This window comes from Galeopterus variegatus, unplaced genomic scaffold (genome assembly GCF_000696425.1).
Source record: "Galeopterus variegatus unplaced genomic scaffold, G_variegatus-3.0.2 Scaffold226, whole genome shotgun sequence".
Lineage (NCBI taxonomy): Eukaryota > Metazoa > Chordata > Mammalia > Dermoptera > Cynocephalidae > Galeopterus > Galeopterus variegatus.
Window position 1 is genome coordinate 79,195 of NW_007726337.1, and position 14,742 is coordinate 93,936.

Sequence of the window (14,742 nt, forward strand, 5' to 3'; positions counted from 1 at the left end):
TTTCTTCTCATCCCATGAAGGAATCCCAGGCAAGAGGAGTGAGAGGTTTTATGAGTGCTGCAAAGAGCCTTACCCAGATGTCACCTTCACAGTGACCATGCGCCGCAGGACCCTCTACTATGGCCTCAACCTGCTCATCCCCTGTGTGCTCATCTCAGCCCTTGCCTTGCTAGTGTTCCTGCTCCCTGCAGACTCTGGAGAGAAAATCTCCCTTGGTAAGTGCCTGGAATCTGAGATGGGAGGCACTTCCTTGAGGTCAGCTCTGAAGGGCTTACTGTGCACAGAACGGTACAGGGTCCCATCAAGGTCTCTAGCCCAGACTGGCTTCAGGACACAGAGCCTCCTGATTTGGGCTCCGTGTTGGATAGCTGTTCCCTCCCGAGAATACTTCGGATCCTCAGATCCTACATAGAGGATGGAGCTCCCCAGGGAGGGACTAGATCCATTCTGCTCTGAGGATCCTGGGCTTTCTCCTCTGCTACCACCCCTACCCGTCCCTAGATGGCAACCGATCAGCATTCTCTGTGCACAGTGAACAGTTTAGCTTAACATCAGTTTGCATCTGTGTGTTGCTTTGCACAGTGTGATTCCTTACCATTGCACCCATATCAAGATAAGAAAACTAAGATTTCAGGTGGTGAAATAAATTTCTCAATATTTGAGAGTTACTGGAGCTCACATGTAGTATATGGTAGAAATCAGTCTCAAACCTGTATCTTCTGACTGTGGGGCTCAAAAATGTTAGGTGAGGGCCGGCCGGGTGGCGCACTGGATAGTGCGCCGCTTGGGAAGCACGGCGGCACTCCCGCCCGAGGGTTCGGATCCCACATACAGACCGGTTCCCGCTCACTGGCTGAGCGAGGCGCGGGAGCAGTGCCGAGGGTTGCGATCCCGTTGCCGGTCCCCGGTCCGGTACGGGGGCAACACTGAGGGTTGCGATCTGTTGCCGGACACGGAAAAAGACAAAAAAAAAAAAAAAAAAAGAAAAGTTAGGTGATTTACCCAAGGTCACACAGCTAGTAAGTAGCAAAGTCAAGACCTTAACCAGGTTTTGGGACTGCATGTTTTCTTTTTCCTGCTACATGAAACTACCCACTAATAATAATGAGCTAAAGAAAACGAGAGATAATCATGTTAATTAAATTACCCATTTTCTGTTGATTCTTCCATAATTCTGATTCCAAAACTTGTCTCTGCCAGGGACTCCTTTGGGACTCTAGTAAGTGACAGGCACTATCCCCAGAAAAGTGCACATGCCCTGTGCACAGAAACCGTGCATCCTGTGATCTGCCAGCACCTTCTGGTTCTTTGAAACTCAGCTTGGAACCCCTGTGAGAGAGAATTTGGGCCTCATTGCCTTTTTTGTCTGAAAACCTGCCATGTGTTCTGTTTTAGGGATCACGGTTTTGCTCTCTCTCACTGTCTTCATGCTGCTTGTGGCTGAGATCATGCCAGCAACATCCGATTCAGTGCCGTTGATAGGTAAGGCACGAGTTGGGCTCCGATCTCTTTAAGAAGCAGGTTGGAGAGTGCCTAGGATTTCTAGCAGATGCAGTGATCAGAAATGTGTCCTCATGGCTGTGGAGAGCTGTACTGCTCCCATTTTCTGCCGTGAGGAAGTGACTTGTGGTAACTATTAAGAATGACACATGGCCTCTGCTCACCTGGGCCCAAGTAAGGGGAATGGGGCATCCAGCTTTATGGTTTGGCTTTAAATTGCAGAAATGCCCCTTCTTCCCATAATTTCCCCCCTCATGCTTGCTTTGGAACCAAAGATTTTACCATTAGAGATTTGCAGTTATAGCGGAGACGTCGTTTTCCCACACACCTTTGTTAAAATGAGAAAGGCATACACTTTAACTCTTAGCCATTGTTTCCTGAGATAGCTCCATGTCTCTGTCTAAAATACATATGTTTGGGGAAATATGAATGGGGAAATATCTCTTGCCCAGGGCAGGAATAAGGCATGACCTTCTGCCGAGGGAGGGACTACAGAAGCAGGAGATGGCATCACCATTGCTGTGTACCTTCCTGGATTGGGATGAATGGGAGCATGTGAAGGGAGGTTCACAGCTCTAGCGTTTGGGGTCTGGTACCCTCAGCACTGCAGCCGGGCTTCTGCTCCTGGTCAGGCAGCCAAGATCTCCAAAGCAGTTGTCGGGACAGGAAGCAAACATTTTGCCAGGGGTTATTAGGTATAATATGAGTGTCTCCTCTTCCATTTGGTGGTGGAGGTCAGAAACAGGAAATAAGTCTGTGATTATGCCTGTGGTCTCTGCTACCCAAGGGCCCATCCTATGTTGCTAACTAGGGTGTGTAGGAGTGGGAGAGCCTTACACAAATGCCCCAGGCTTACCAAAGCAAGCAGCTAAGGCCCTTCTTTGTAGATACAATATTTTGGCCAGAGAAACTGTTGGTATTAAAAGCGTTTGCGAGTGTCTTAATTCTCTCGGTACCATCCAGACAGTGAGGAACCACCTTTCAATGTGGGTCTGACACTGTTCGTTTTACCTTCCAACACATGGCTTTCAGTAGAGACTTGCAACACGAGCCTCCCTCAAAGGGCAAGAGGCAGGCCCTGCCCTGACAGATGAGCCCTCGAGAATAGCTTGGTGGACACATAGCCAGAGTCTAGAAGGATGGGATGGGGCAGTTAGCCTCAGGGACACCAGCTTTGCTGCCTGATGTTGGTGGGATTTCATTCTGTGATCCTTTGGTCCTGGATCCCTCCCCAGGTCCTAGTATTAGTGTGTTCAGGCCACCACAACAGAACACCACACACTGTACTGCTTAAATAGCAGACATTTACTTTCTCACAGCTGTGGGGGCTAGAATTCTGAGACCAAGGTGTCAGCAGGTTTGATTTCTTCTCTTTGGCTTATAGATGGTTGTCTTCATGATGCTCTGTCCTCTCAAGGCATCCCTCTGTGCATAGGAACCCCCAGTGCCTCTTTAGTATACTTATTTCCTCCTTATTGTAAGGACACCAGTCAGATTGGATTAGGGAGTACTCTAATGACCTCATTTTACCTTAATTACCTCTTTAAAGACCCTGTCTCCAAATACAGTCACATTCTTAGGTATGAGGGGTTAGGACTTCAACATACGAATTTGGAGGGGACACAATTCACAATTTAGGCCATAACAGTCCTGGTTTGGTCAACTCTCCTCCTTTTTGTAGGGCCCTCATGCTAACTTTAAGTCCCTCCACCCCTGGGGCCTCTTGGTCTCTGTAGGAAGGCAGGGAGTGCCTTCGTGGCAGGTTGGCGGGTGGTGTTCTCTGCCAGGCATGTGGGCTGTACTCTTAGCCTCCTGTACCAGGATGGTTTCCACCCAGACCTCAGCGCCCTTCACAGATGGCCACAGAGAAAGTTTAATAATCAGGGTTGCCAGTGGAAGAATGCCTCCTCTGTACCAGGCTTTCTCCTGCATCTTGGCCTATGTAACTGCTAATGCTGCATTAACCCTGCAAGGAATGGGTTTTCGTCTGTCTTAGTTAGGACTGCTGTAACAAATTGCAATGAACTCTGTGGCTTAAATGACAGGTAATTATTCCTCACGGTTCTGGAAGCTGCAAGTCTATGATGAGATTTTAAGCAAGGTTGGGTTCTGGTGAGGGTCAATTACCTGGTTTATAGATGGTCGTCTTCTCACTGTGACTTCACACCGAGGAAAGAGAGCTAATTAGCTCTCTGGCCTCTTCTTGTAAAGGACATTAATCCCATTCACAAGGGCTCCACCATCAGGACCTCATTATCTACTCTGAGAAAAACAGTTTCTCTGCTTACACAACACTCCTGACACCAGATGGGCAGATTTTTTCCCACACCCGCCCATTCTCCGACACCAGCTACAATCCACTTCCACTCTGACACTGTCTACCTTGAGTTAGTGCAGACCCCACAGGTTAAGGGCTCCGTCCCACAAGTCTGCCCTCACTCCAGTTGCCATCACAAGTACTGGCCTCCCTTGCTCCTGACCGACTAGCTGTATGTCAGGGAGTCCCCCAAACCATGTTGTTGGGTTCATTCATTTACTGGAGTGGCTCACAGAACTCAGGAAGGCACTTACGTTTACTAGTTTATTATAAAAGATATCATAAAGGATACAAATGAACAGCCAGATGGAACAGATGTCTAGGGCAAAATATGTGGGAGGAGCTCCCATGCCTTCTCCCAGAGCATCACACCTAGGCACCTCCACATGCTCAGCAGTCAGGAAAATCTAAACTCTGACCTTAGGGTTTTTATGGAGGCCTCCTTACATAGGTGTGATTGATTACATCACTGACCATTCTGATCAACTCAACCTTCGGCCCCTTTCCCCTCCACAGAGGTCAACAGTGGGGCTGAAAGTTCCAACTCTGTAATTGTAGGGTTGGTTTCCCTGGCAACCAGCCCCATCCTATGCTATCCAGGAATTCCCAGTCATGGGTCATCTCATTAGATACAAAAAGGCACTTATGACTTCAGAGATGTAAGTGTTTTGGGAGCTGTGTGCCAGGAAATGGAGGAACACCAAATATGTATTCTTATTATAAATCACAATATCACATCTCCCAATGGCCCCACCTCCAAATACCATCACATTTGTTCACGAGTTTTAACAAAGGAATTTTCTGGGGACTCAAACATTCAGTCCTTTGCACCATCTCTGTTTTACTATTGACAAATCTGAGGCCAGCGAAGCTGAGTAACCTGTTGAAGTCCATGGATGGCAGCTGGTGGACGAGGCTGGAACTCCTTCAGATGTACCACGCTGCTTCTCACCTGAGCTGAGGTGTGGAAACACACCCTTGGTCCGTTGGGGCCAGAGCTGCCACTTCTCTGGCTTCTTCCTCAGGCTGGAAAGCTGGCACCACTGCCCAGGTCTTTCAGGAGATGAAGCCTGCCTCTTTCTCCAAACTATTACCCTAAGTGTCCAGGGCTGATAAGCAGCCAGGTGGTGTCCAGATTTGCCCTCATGCCACCCTGGAGCACATCAAGCCTTGCAGTCATGATGGTGAATATACCCTCAATGTCCAATGTGTTTTTGTGGGAACAGCTTTATCCCCATCCTGCCAGGCACTTTCCACTCTAATCCACGGACAAGGACTACAGAGTGCAAGGAAGCAGAATGAGCAGGCGAGGCCACTCTGTGGATAGGAAGTCAGGTCTCTGGCTACCTGGAATGTGCGCTGCAGGCTGTGGGCCTGGCCTCGCTGGCAGGAGGCAGCTCTGTCCCACAGTTGCAGGGCTGTACCCTGAGGCCCTGACGCTGGGAGCACACATCAGGGTGCAGCCGTCCTGTGGCATGCAGTGCCATGTTGCCATCTCACCTGCGTCTGTTCTCTCTGCAGCCCAGTACTTTGCCAGCACCATGATCATCGTGGGCCTCTCAGTGGTGGTGACGGTGATTGTGCTGCAGTACCACCACCACGACCCTGACGGTGGCAAGATGCCCAAGTGGGTATGTTCCTCTCGGCCCTAAGATGAAGTCAGAGCCCATCCCTAAAGGAGGCTCCTGGTATGGCTTATCTGTTTTAAAAATCACATACAAAACTGGCACTTCTAAACAAAGAGCTTTATTTTTTGTCTGACTTCACCTATCTGCATGTCTTTGCAGAGAATATAGTTACTGTGAGTGGGATCCTTAGTATCCCATGGCAATGTTTTTTAATGACATTCCAGAGCAATTTTCAGAGGCATTTTGCAAGCACAGTGTTTCTGAAAACTACTTTTATTGCATGTACACTGTGGAGTACTGCGCCGCAGTTGGAAGCAACAGACAAGCTAGACACATAACAACATGGGTGAAGTTTCACGAGAGAGTGAGGAACATGAAGAGTAAGAAACACTATGTGCTGTGTAAATATACAGGCATCCAGTGCTTACGGTAACACGTTCTCACCACAGCCTATCAAATGAAGGTCAGTAGTCGCCAGTGGGGAAGGGAAGGGGGATAAAAGGAAATGGAAGAAAAAATAAAGGGCTGAATCCCACAGCCTGTCATTGTAGCCCAGGCCAGCACCCTCACACACACCCCTTGCCCCCAGCCCCCAGCTTCTGCCATGCTCTGTGCTCTGGCCATGTCCACTGACGCTCTTCTGCCCACGAGACATGCCTCTGTGGAGGCAGTGTCTGAAGCTCTATACCTCCCTCATCTGACAGTCAGGAAACTTTGATTAGGGTCCAGCCAGAGCCTGGGCTCTGCATTTAGTTACCCTCCAGGAACAGGCAGTTTCTGGACTTCCTAAAAACATTCAATGTGCAATAATTTACAGTTACCCAAAAGTTAACTTAGGAAAGATTACTTTAAAAAAAAAAATGGCCCTACAAAGTTACTGTTTCCCCTCAGATTCTTTTCCATGGCACGTTCCCAGAACACTTAATAAAGATTCCCTGTCTGCCTGGAGTAGAGTCCTGGGCAGGAGTATCTCACTGGCAAAGCCAAGAGCAGATGACCTGCTTCTGGCCGCAGAAGAGCTACAGTTTAAGAAGAGGAAAATGTGATATATGTACACATGGAACACTACTCAGCCATAAAAAAGAATGAAATTCTGCCATTTGCAGCAACATGGATGAGATTGGAAAAAATTATGTTAAGTGAAATAAGCCAGACGAGGAAAGAGAAATACCTCACGTTCTCACTCATAACTGGGTGCTAAGAAAGAAAGAAAAGACCTAAGCAATTTCTTGAACTTTCAGAATACTAAAGATGGGGCTGAGGCAGGGGTGATGGTGGTTTGGGGAGGGATAGGTAAAGGGTATAAAGAAAAAATATGATTTGTAATAATAATATGCTTATAAAAAAGAATATTAAAAAAAAAGAAGAGAGATGTCCCCGCCACCTAGGCTTTCATCATAGGAAGCAGAGTCACATCTCACCTTCATGATAAACACTAAAGGATTTCTCCCATACAAAGAGAGGAGTTAGACACTGGACAACCAAAAAAATGACAAAAAGCCCATGATGATATTTTCTCTTTTTATGTTTTTCACCACTTTGCAAATCATCTTCAGAGAACTTGCATTACATATGGACCTGATAATTATAACTTTTTCTTTCTTTATAGCACTATGTTAAATTACAGTGAAATGTTTCCAGTCTTTAAAAGAAATGTCTAAAGTTGGTATAAAATCTTTATCGAATTTTAAAGAAAGACCCCCTTATAGCTCATGATGCCAGCAAAAGCATGAGATCAGCCTAAATGGTGACATCTCACACACAGGTCACATCTCTGTGGCCCCTGATGCTGGATTTGAGAAGCCTCCCCCCTACCCCCGCCACACATTAAAAAGCTGGGATACATGTGCACATATTCACCTGCCTTCTAACTGACTTCCTTATAACCTGACACACTTAGGTGAGATGCCAAGCCAGGTGTGAGAGTGGGGCCTTGCTTCTTGGTGTGTCTTTCTGTCTGTCCTTCTGTCTGTTTGAAGCAGGTAATGAAAACAATTAAAATTCTGCATGAGGAAATCCTTCTTCCATCTCCACCCCTCATCCTGTTTCTACCACAAATGTTGATAATGATTTTAATGAATTCCATCTTTTTCCTTCTAGTGTTTATTTATGTAAATACAAAAATATAAACACTCATTTCTCATAAGTATTTTGACTGATGGCAAGATGAGAGCTAAGATCTGGAGACATTTTTAATGAACTGGTAGCCTTTTACTGTTCCAGAAAAATCTCAATTAAGAGTATATGCTAATTTCTCACCTCTCAGCATAAGAACTTATTAAAACTAATAGGCTGCAAATGAAATATGAAGCATATACATCTTTCTCACTTTATATAGCACACTGTGTTTTTCTTCTGTTCAATGTGTCTTTGAAACATAAACAGCCTCCAAGGGACTTTTATTATGATCTGTTGCTACGAAGAAGATACTGCTGGGTGCAGTGGCATTATGTGACATTTGCACAGCCAGAAACAAAACTGTAGCTTAACAAAAGAGGTCACAAGCACAGTTTGATAAGTGCCAAGAGGATAATTTCATCTTTCAAGAGGCTTCGAACTTGAAAGCTAATGGTTCAGGCAGGGAATTCAAAATAGACTTGGCAGCGTGGATCGTATTAGAGTGAGATGTACCCCAGGGGATGCGCAGATCCCCACCCCCACGTGGAGGGAAGAGCCTGGTGCTGGTGTCCACAGTTGCCCCTGGGTTCGATGCACTCACCACCCAACAGCTTCCCTGGAGATCTGAACTGCCTCAGGCTTTCTGGTGCCTTCAGAGAGGGGGTTGGCCTAAAGTCAAAGCAGTTTTGAAGACAACCTTGTAGACCTTTTACAGATGTGGCTTGGGAAGTCTAAACACCTTAGTTAAGTGACTTAACCCCTTGAATACTGTGTGGCCTTGAGCCAACCTATTAGGTTTTGAGCCTCAGTTTGTCTGTAAAATGGGGAAATTATACTCACCACACAGAGTCCTGAAAGGACCAAGTGAGATGACATGTCTCATGAGCCTTCCAGGGAGGGCCAGACTCACCGGAAGATTCATATGGGGCCATGTGTCCCTGCTCCCTACTGATCTTGAAAAACCCTCCAGGGCTGGCCTTCCCAGGATTTACACTGTGCCACTGCTGTGTAGAGTACACTGTGAAACAAAGGATTGTCTTTACAGCTGCAGTGAAATTGGTCTTATGCTTTCCTGTTCTTTTCATCGTCTGTCTCCAGATCTGTTGCTGCAGTTACCTTGGTAAGGTGCCATAAAAATGATTACCAAGAAAGAAAGCCCTGCACACATGAACTTCACAGCTTACTATCTGTACCTACAGATGGTTTATATATCTGCTAGGTTGTTGATGGAATTTTCCCATAATCATGAAACAATATGAAAATGAAATCAGTATGTGGATAATTTCAGGGAAAGGACCCACTTTCCACACACTTACCTGATTAGGCTTGTGGAAGTGCTTTCTTACCTGGATGAAGGCTTTAGATGTCTCCATTCTTTCCATGAGAGGCCAAAACAGTGTCAACTCTCAGGTGATTTTTCTTCTGCTTCTTCCAGTCATACAGGCACCATCCAGTTATAAAGTACTTTACACCAGATGTTGGCAAACTGCGGCCCTGGTGGCCAAATCTAGCTCATGAGCTGTTTTCGTAAATAAATTTTTTTTAGAAACAGCCACACCCATCTACTTGCAGGCATTGTGTGTGTGCTTCTTCAGAATTGAGCGGTTGCAACTGAGACTATGGCCCGCAGAACTACCATACTTACTATCTGGTCCTTTACAGAAAGTTTGCCAACCCCTGCTTTTGACTTTCCAAAGCTCTTTCTCAGATATTACTTTATTTGGTCTTCATTACAGCCTGATGTTAGGTTAGAGGTTCCTAAACTTCTATGGTTCACAGGACTTTAGTGTCTCAGGAATTTTTTTACAGAGCTCCTAGGCCATGAGAAATAATACCTAACAGTCTGTTTATTAAATAGGTCAAAACAATTTAATAAGTACTTATGCCCGAGCAACACTGCACTTGCAGAGCCCAGCACATCCTCTCCAATCTTGGGATGGGAGTGGAGACCAGGACCCTCATTTTCTGTTTCATGGTAACTTCCTTGGTACTTGCTTTTTATCAGGGCAATTTTGCAAACCAGGTTAGCAAAGATATGAGGTTATCAGGGGAGATGTGGAGAGCTAATGTTGGAAGCCTGCACTACTTCCAGCCAGTGGTCCACGTGGTGTCTGACAGATGTCATGGGGTTGCTTTTGAAAATATAAAATCCCCCGGTGCCCCTGTGAGTTTACTGTGCCATTCCAGGGCTCCTTACACACCGTGTGGGAGCCAGGTTGTCAGGTCTCATGGTTTCCTGGTTACAGATGAGGATCAGAGAGGGAAAGTAACTTTCCCTGTTTCCACAGCTCAGGGGTTTTCTTACCAAGACAGCTTTCTGCTTCCACAAGACTGTCTTCCCTGAGATTACAGTGTGCCTGTCGCGGAGACAAATTCAGCTGGTTCCCAGGGTGATTTTCTGCAGGGGTTTACCGTTGTACCGCGCAGGCCCTGCTCGCCTGGGTAAAACCATCTGGGAGGCGGTGGGGCCTGTCCCCCAGGAGCAAAGGAGGGCTTGGTGGTGGGGCCACGTGGCTGTGGGACCAGCCCTGCCCACTCTCTCACCGTCCCTTTGTCTCCCCAGACGCGAGTCGTCCTGCTGAACTGGTGCGCGTGGTTCCTACGCATGAAGCGGCCCGGGGAGGACAAGGTGCGGCCGGCCTGCCAGCACAGGGCGCGCCGCTGCAGCCTGGCCAGCGTGGAGATGAGCGCGGTGGCAGCGCCGCCTGCAGGCAACGGGAACCTGCTGTACATCGGCTTCCGCGGCCTGGATGCCGTGCACTGCGCGCCGACGCCAGACTCGGGCGTGGTGTGCGGCCGCCTGGCCTGCTCGCCCGCGCACGACGAGCACCTCCTGCGCAGCGGCCAGCCCCCCCAGGGGGACCCGGAGCTGGCCCAGATCCTGGAGGAGGTGCGCTACATCGCCCGGCGCTTCCGCGGCCAGGACGAGAGCGAGGCGGTGTGCAGCGAGTGGAAGTTCGCCGCCTGCGTGGTGGACCGCCTGTGTCTCATGGCCTTCTCCGTCTTCACCATCATCTGCACCATCGGCATCCTCATGTCGGCGCCCAACTTCGTGGAGGCCGTGTCCAAAGACTTCGCGTGACGGCATCAGGCTGTGCGCGGTGGAAACGTGCGGAGGGGCAGAGGCATCGGCGGGTGAGAACTCGGGTGCGAATCCCACGGCAGCATTGAACGTGACAACCCAATGTACTCTGAGGGCCATCAGCAGTGTCGGTCACAGTCCCCTCGTTACATTCGGTAATGGGATCTGAGCACCTTTTTGTTTAATCCTCTTGGGTGGGCTAATCCATACCCTCGCACATCCTTAAGGTCAGTCAGCAGGGCCACTGAGAGATCATTCTGTCCATCCACCCGCTTCCCGGAGAGCCCTTCAGAGTGGTCCCAGCTCTGGACGTCCAGGGGACATCTGTTTAGTTGGCTTTGCATGCCTGCATGTCACTTGCCATGAAGCCCTACATGAAAATTCAGCATATGCTTTTACCTGTGTACAAACCGAGATTAAAACTAATAATACTAATAAACCCAACTCGCTAAATCCATACAAACAATTGGTGAAAAGAAAACTAAAACTAAACACCCATCTGCTGTTTTTTTTTTTTTTCCTTTCTGAAATTCTGAAATTCAACTGTTATTTTTTTCTCTATCAAAGACAGTTGGTAGTGAGAAACAGTTTAACACTGTTTCTACATTTAAAAATGTATGTGTGTATATATATATGGGGAGGGCATGTAGTTGATCTTGTAAACTATGTTTTTACTAGCGTGACTAATTTCTGCAAACCTGCCTGTCAAGGGAATTAGAGGGACACAGGTTTGTGTGGAGACCGAACTAGGACCAAACCCAGCTAAGCCGGGGGCCTCCTGTAGATCTCAGATGGCGTGCAAACTGTGTGCTGCCCCCGGACACTGAGGAGTTGAGCAGGTCTATTCTATTCTGCAAAACACAAAGTATAAACAGAGTTCTGTTAGAATTACCAGCCCAAAGGCCTAGCTAAAGCTAAACGAACCCGCTTATGTGTATGTGTGTGTTTTTGAATAATGCATTAAATGTTTCATGCATATGAGTACTAGAGCTGAGTAGTCTTAGAAGTGTGGGCATCCGCACAAATGCACAACATAAAGTGTCAGGGCCAGGGCCAGGGGCTGGGACCTCTTCTAGCCCCCTGTGTGGCAGGAGCTGGGGAGTAGATGGTATGGCTGATGGCTTTCCTGGATGTGTGGCCTGTGGCAGTCAGCAGAAAGGAGCAGGCAGACCATCAGTGGCTGCACAGTCACCCCTTGTTCTGGCTTTGGGGAATCTGCCTCTCCATAGCTGGTCCACCATCTTCAGCCCAGAAAGCTAGTTCAGGGTCAGTAGGTGGATTCACTGAATATGTGTGTTTTTGAAGATAAGACCAATTTTCATTTTTAAAACTAATTGGTGACACAGTCCGCTTAGACTATCTAGTTGACAGTAGTCACTTTGCCTCTTCTCATTCTTATTTTTAATGAGATCAGAGGGTGATTCACTAAGAATCATCCAGTAACTGATGAGAGCTCAAAACTGCAGAAGGCTCTTGATCTCTAGAGATGCTTAATTTGCTTCTAACCCTTGAGATAGGCTTATCATGGGGGAAGATTAGATTTTCAGAGCAAAAAAAAGTCTCACATTTTTCCAGCCATCCATTTCACTCAGTTCTGGATAATGCGTGTGAATTTGTTTGCACTGAAGGAAGATGGGGGCTTATGTGTGCTGTGTGTGTGTGTGTGTGTGTGTGTGTGTGTGTGTGTGCGCGTGCATGTTGCCAGTGTTTGTGACTATGAGAGGAGACCTCATTTACAACAAGAAGGTTGATAAATCAAGGTCATCCTCAGAGTTCACCCATTGTACATGGTATGGATGAGACACACAATATTTTTTTTCCTGTTAAAGTGTCTTTAGAAACAGACAGAAGTGTTTTAATGTATAAAAAAAAGCCTTATTTTTGTTATCCAAAAATTGACGCCTACCGCATTTTTGCTTTATAAAGAAAACCTTTCTTTTTGTATTTTATGCAGAAAAACATAAAAAGAAAATAGAAGTAGTTCATATTATGACCACTCAACTAACTACTTTGTTATTTCACAAAGTAATAATAAGGAATAGATGTGCACATAGTTAGACAAGTGAATGGTTAAAAACAACAGCCTCCCACAGCCTCCCACAGTCCCCTTCTCCCTCCCCACAGGGGACCATTGATGAGCTTCTAGGGGTGAAGGAAGGAAGGGGGTGAAGACGGAGACAGGAGAGCTCAGAAAGAGACATTCCTCTTCCAGCACAGATGCTATGCGAAGAGCTCTGCAGCTTGCTTTCTTCACTTAGTGTTTTGTCTTAGAGATCTTCCTGTAATAACATATAAAGAGCTACCTCATTCCTCCTGATAGCTGCTTAACATTCCATTGTCTCAGTGGGCTATGATTTATTTGATTTAGTCTTTTATTGGTGAACATATAGATATTCCCAGTTTTTATATTTATACACAGATCTATAATTAGCATCCTTGTACGTATATCTTGGCATACTTTTGTGTCTATATCTTGGTATAAATTACAACTTTGAAATGGAATTGCGTAATTTAAGGCTATGTGTATTTAAAATTTTGGTAAATATTGCAAGGTTATCGTCCAAAAATTAATCAATGGATACCCCCACCAAGAGTACAATAAAAGGGTTGGTTTCTCTGCTCTCTAGCACTGGGTATTTACAAATTATTTTTTTTTTCCAATCTGGTGAAAAATGATGTTGCAATATTATTCTGATTTTAGTTCATTTTGTTATGAGTGAAATTGGACATCTTTTCAAATGTTTTTTTTTTTTTTTTTGGTAACTTCAATTGTAAATTTATGTCTTTTACACAGTTTTTAATTGGGTTATTTGGCTTTTTCTGAATTGATTTGCTCAGACCTTTTCTGTGTTATGTCTTGAAAATATTTTTATTTGTTTACATTTGTCTTTTGATGTTATTTATTGATTTGCTTATTTATTAGCATAGAGAAAGTTTAAATTTTTATGTTGTCAATTTACCTGTATTTTCCTTTGTAGATCCAGAGATTTGCTTCCAATTTTAAAAGGCCTTCCCAATCTGAGATTTTAAATAAAATTACTCATATTTTCTTCTAAAACTTTATGGTTTCATTTGTTTACCTTTCCATCTTTTAACTCCTAGAATTTATTTATTGTAGGAAGTGGTGGTAGAGATCCAATCTTTTCCTTCCCATGGTGGTCAGTTGTGCCAACAAAATATTAATAATGCATTCCTGTAATACAATTATAATCTTTTCCCAACTTGTTCAAAATGCAGTCTTATTTGTAAACTAAGTTTCTGTGAGAATTTGGGTTTATGAGTGGTCTTCAAAAAGTTAATGGAAGGATTCATACTATCTTTTAATTTGATTTTTCCACAAACTTTTTGAAGACCCCTCCTATTTCTGGTCTATTGATTTATCTCTCTCTGAGTGCCTTAACTTTCTAAAGCTTTATTTGTGCTAATACTGATATTTTCAAGTTAATGTTCTCCTCAACTTTCTCTCTCATATGTATCATGAGATGTGCATCTCTTTTTTTTTTAATTGAGGTCACAATGAATTTATGAATTAGTTGAGTTTCCCTACTCAAGGACACTGTAATCTAGGTTTGTGTTCAGGTCTAATTTTATGTCACTCAATAATTGAGTTCTGTGGTTTTGTTCAGACAGAGCCTCTTAATTTATTATTTTTAGATGTTCTATCATTTGGCTACCATTTTTCTGTGAAGTTATTTATTCCATTTAATTTTATAACTGGATATATAGGAACATAGTTGGTTTTTGTATAATAATATCATAATCAACATCATAACTGTGATTTCTTCTTGTTTCTAAGATTATTTTGTCTCCGCCTTTCCAATATTTCCATTAGTTTTTTCTGTTGTCCAATTGCTTTTGAGAACAGTGTTAAGTAACAGCAATGTAGGTGGCATACTTGTCTGTCTTGACATTAATGGAATGTTATGAAGTCTCACTATTTAACATGTATAAGGACATGTGTTTTCTTGTCATAATAAAAAAAGTGTCTGTGTATTCTCAGGCTATTAAGGCTCTGTGGGAAAATGTAGATATTAGATTTTGGTCAAAGCCTTCTCAGTATCGGTGGAGGTAATCAGAAGGTTTTTCCCTTTGCTCAA

General features: G+C 45.0%; 1 protein-coding gene across 1 annotated transcript in view; it reads left to right on the top strand.

Moving 5' to 3' along the window:
• Positions 1–11,153, top strand: part of LOC103585251 (neuronal acetylcholine receptor subunit alpha-7) — a 52,259-nt gene extending 41,106 nt beyond the window's left edge. The window contains exons 5-8 of the mRNA XM_008566157.1: positions 21–215; positions 1,396–1,482; positions 5,339–5,448; positions 10,127–11,153. Coding sequence (XP_008564379.1) covers positions 21–215; positions 1,396–1,482; positions 5,339–5,448; positions 10,127–10,645 — 911 coding nt within the window. The 3' untranslated portion in view covers positions 10,646–11,153. The remainder of the gene's footprint in view (positions 1–20; positions 216–1,395; positions 1,483–5,338; positions 5,449–10,126) is intronic.
• Positions 11,154–14,742: the final 3,589 nt, after the last annotated feature.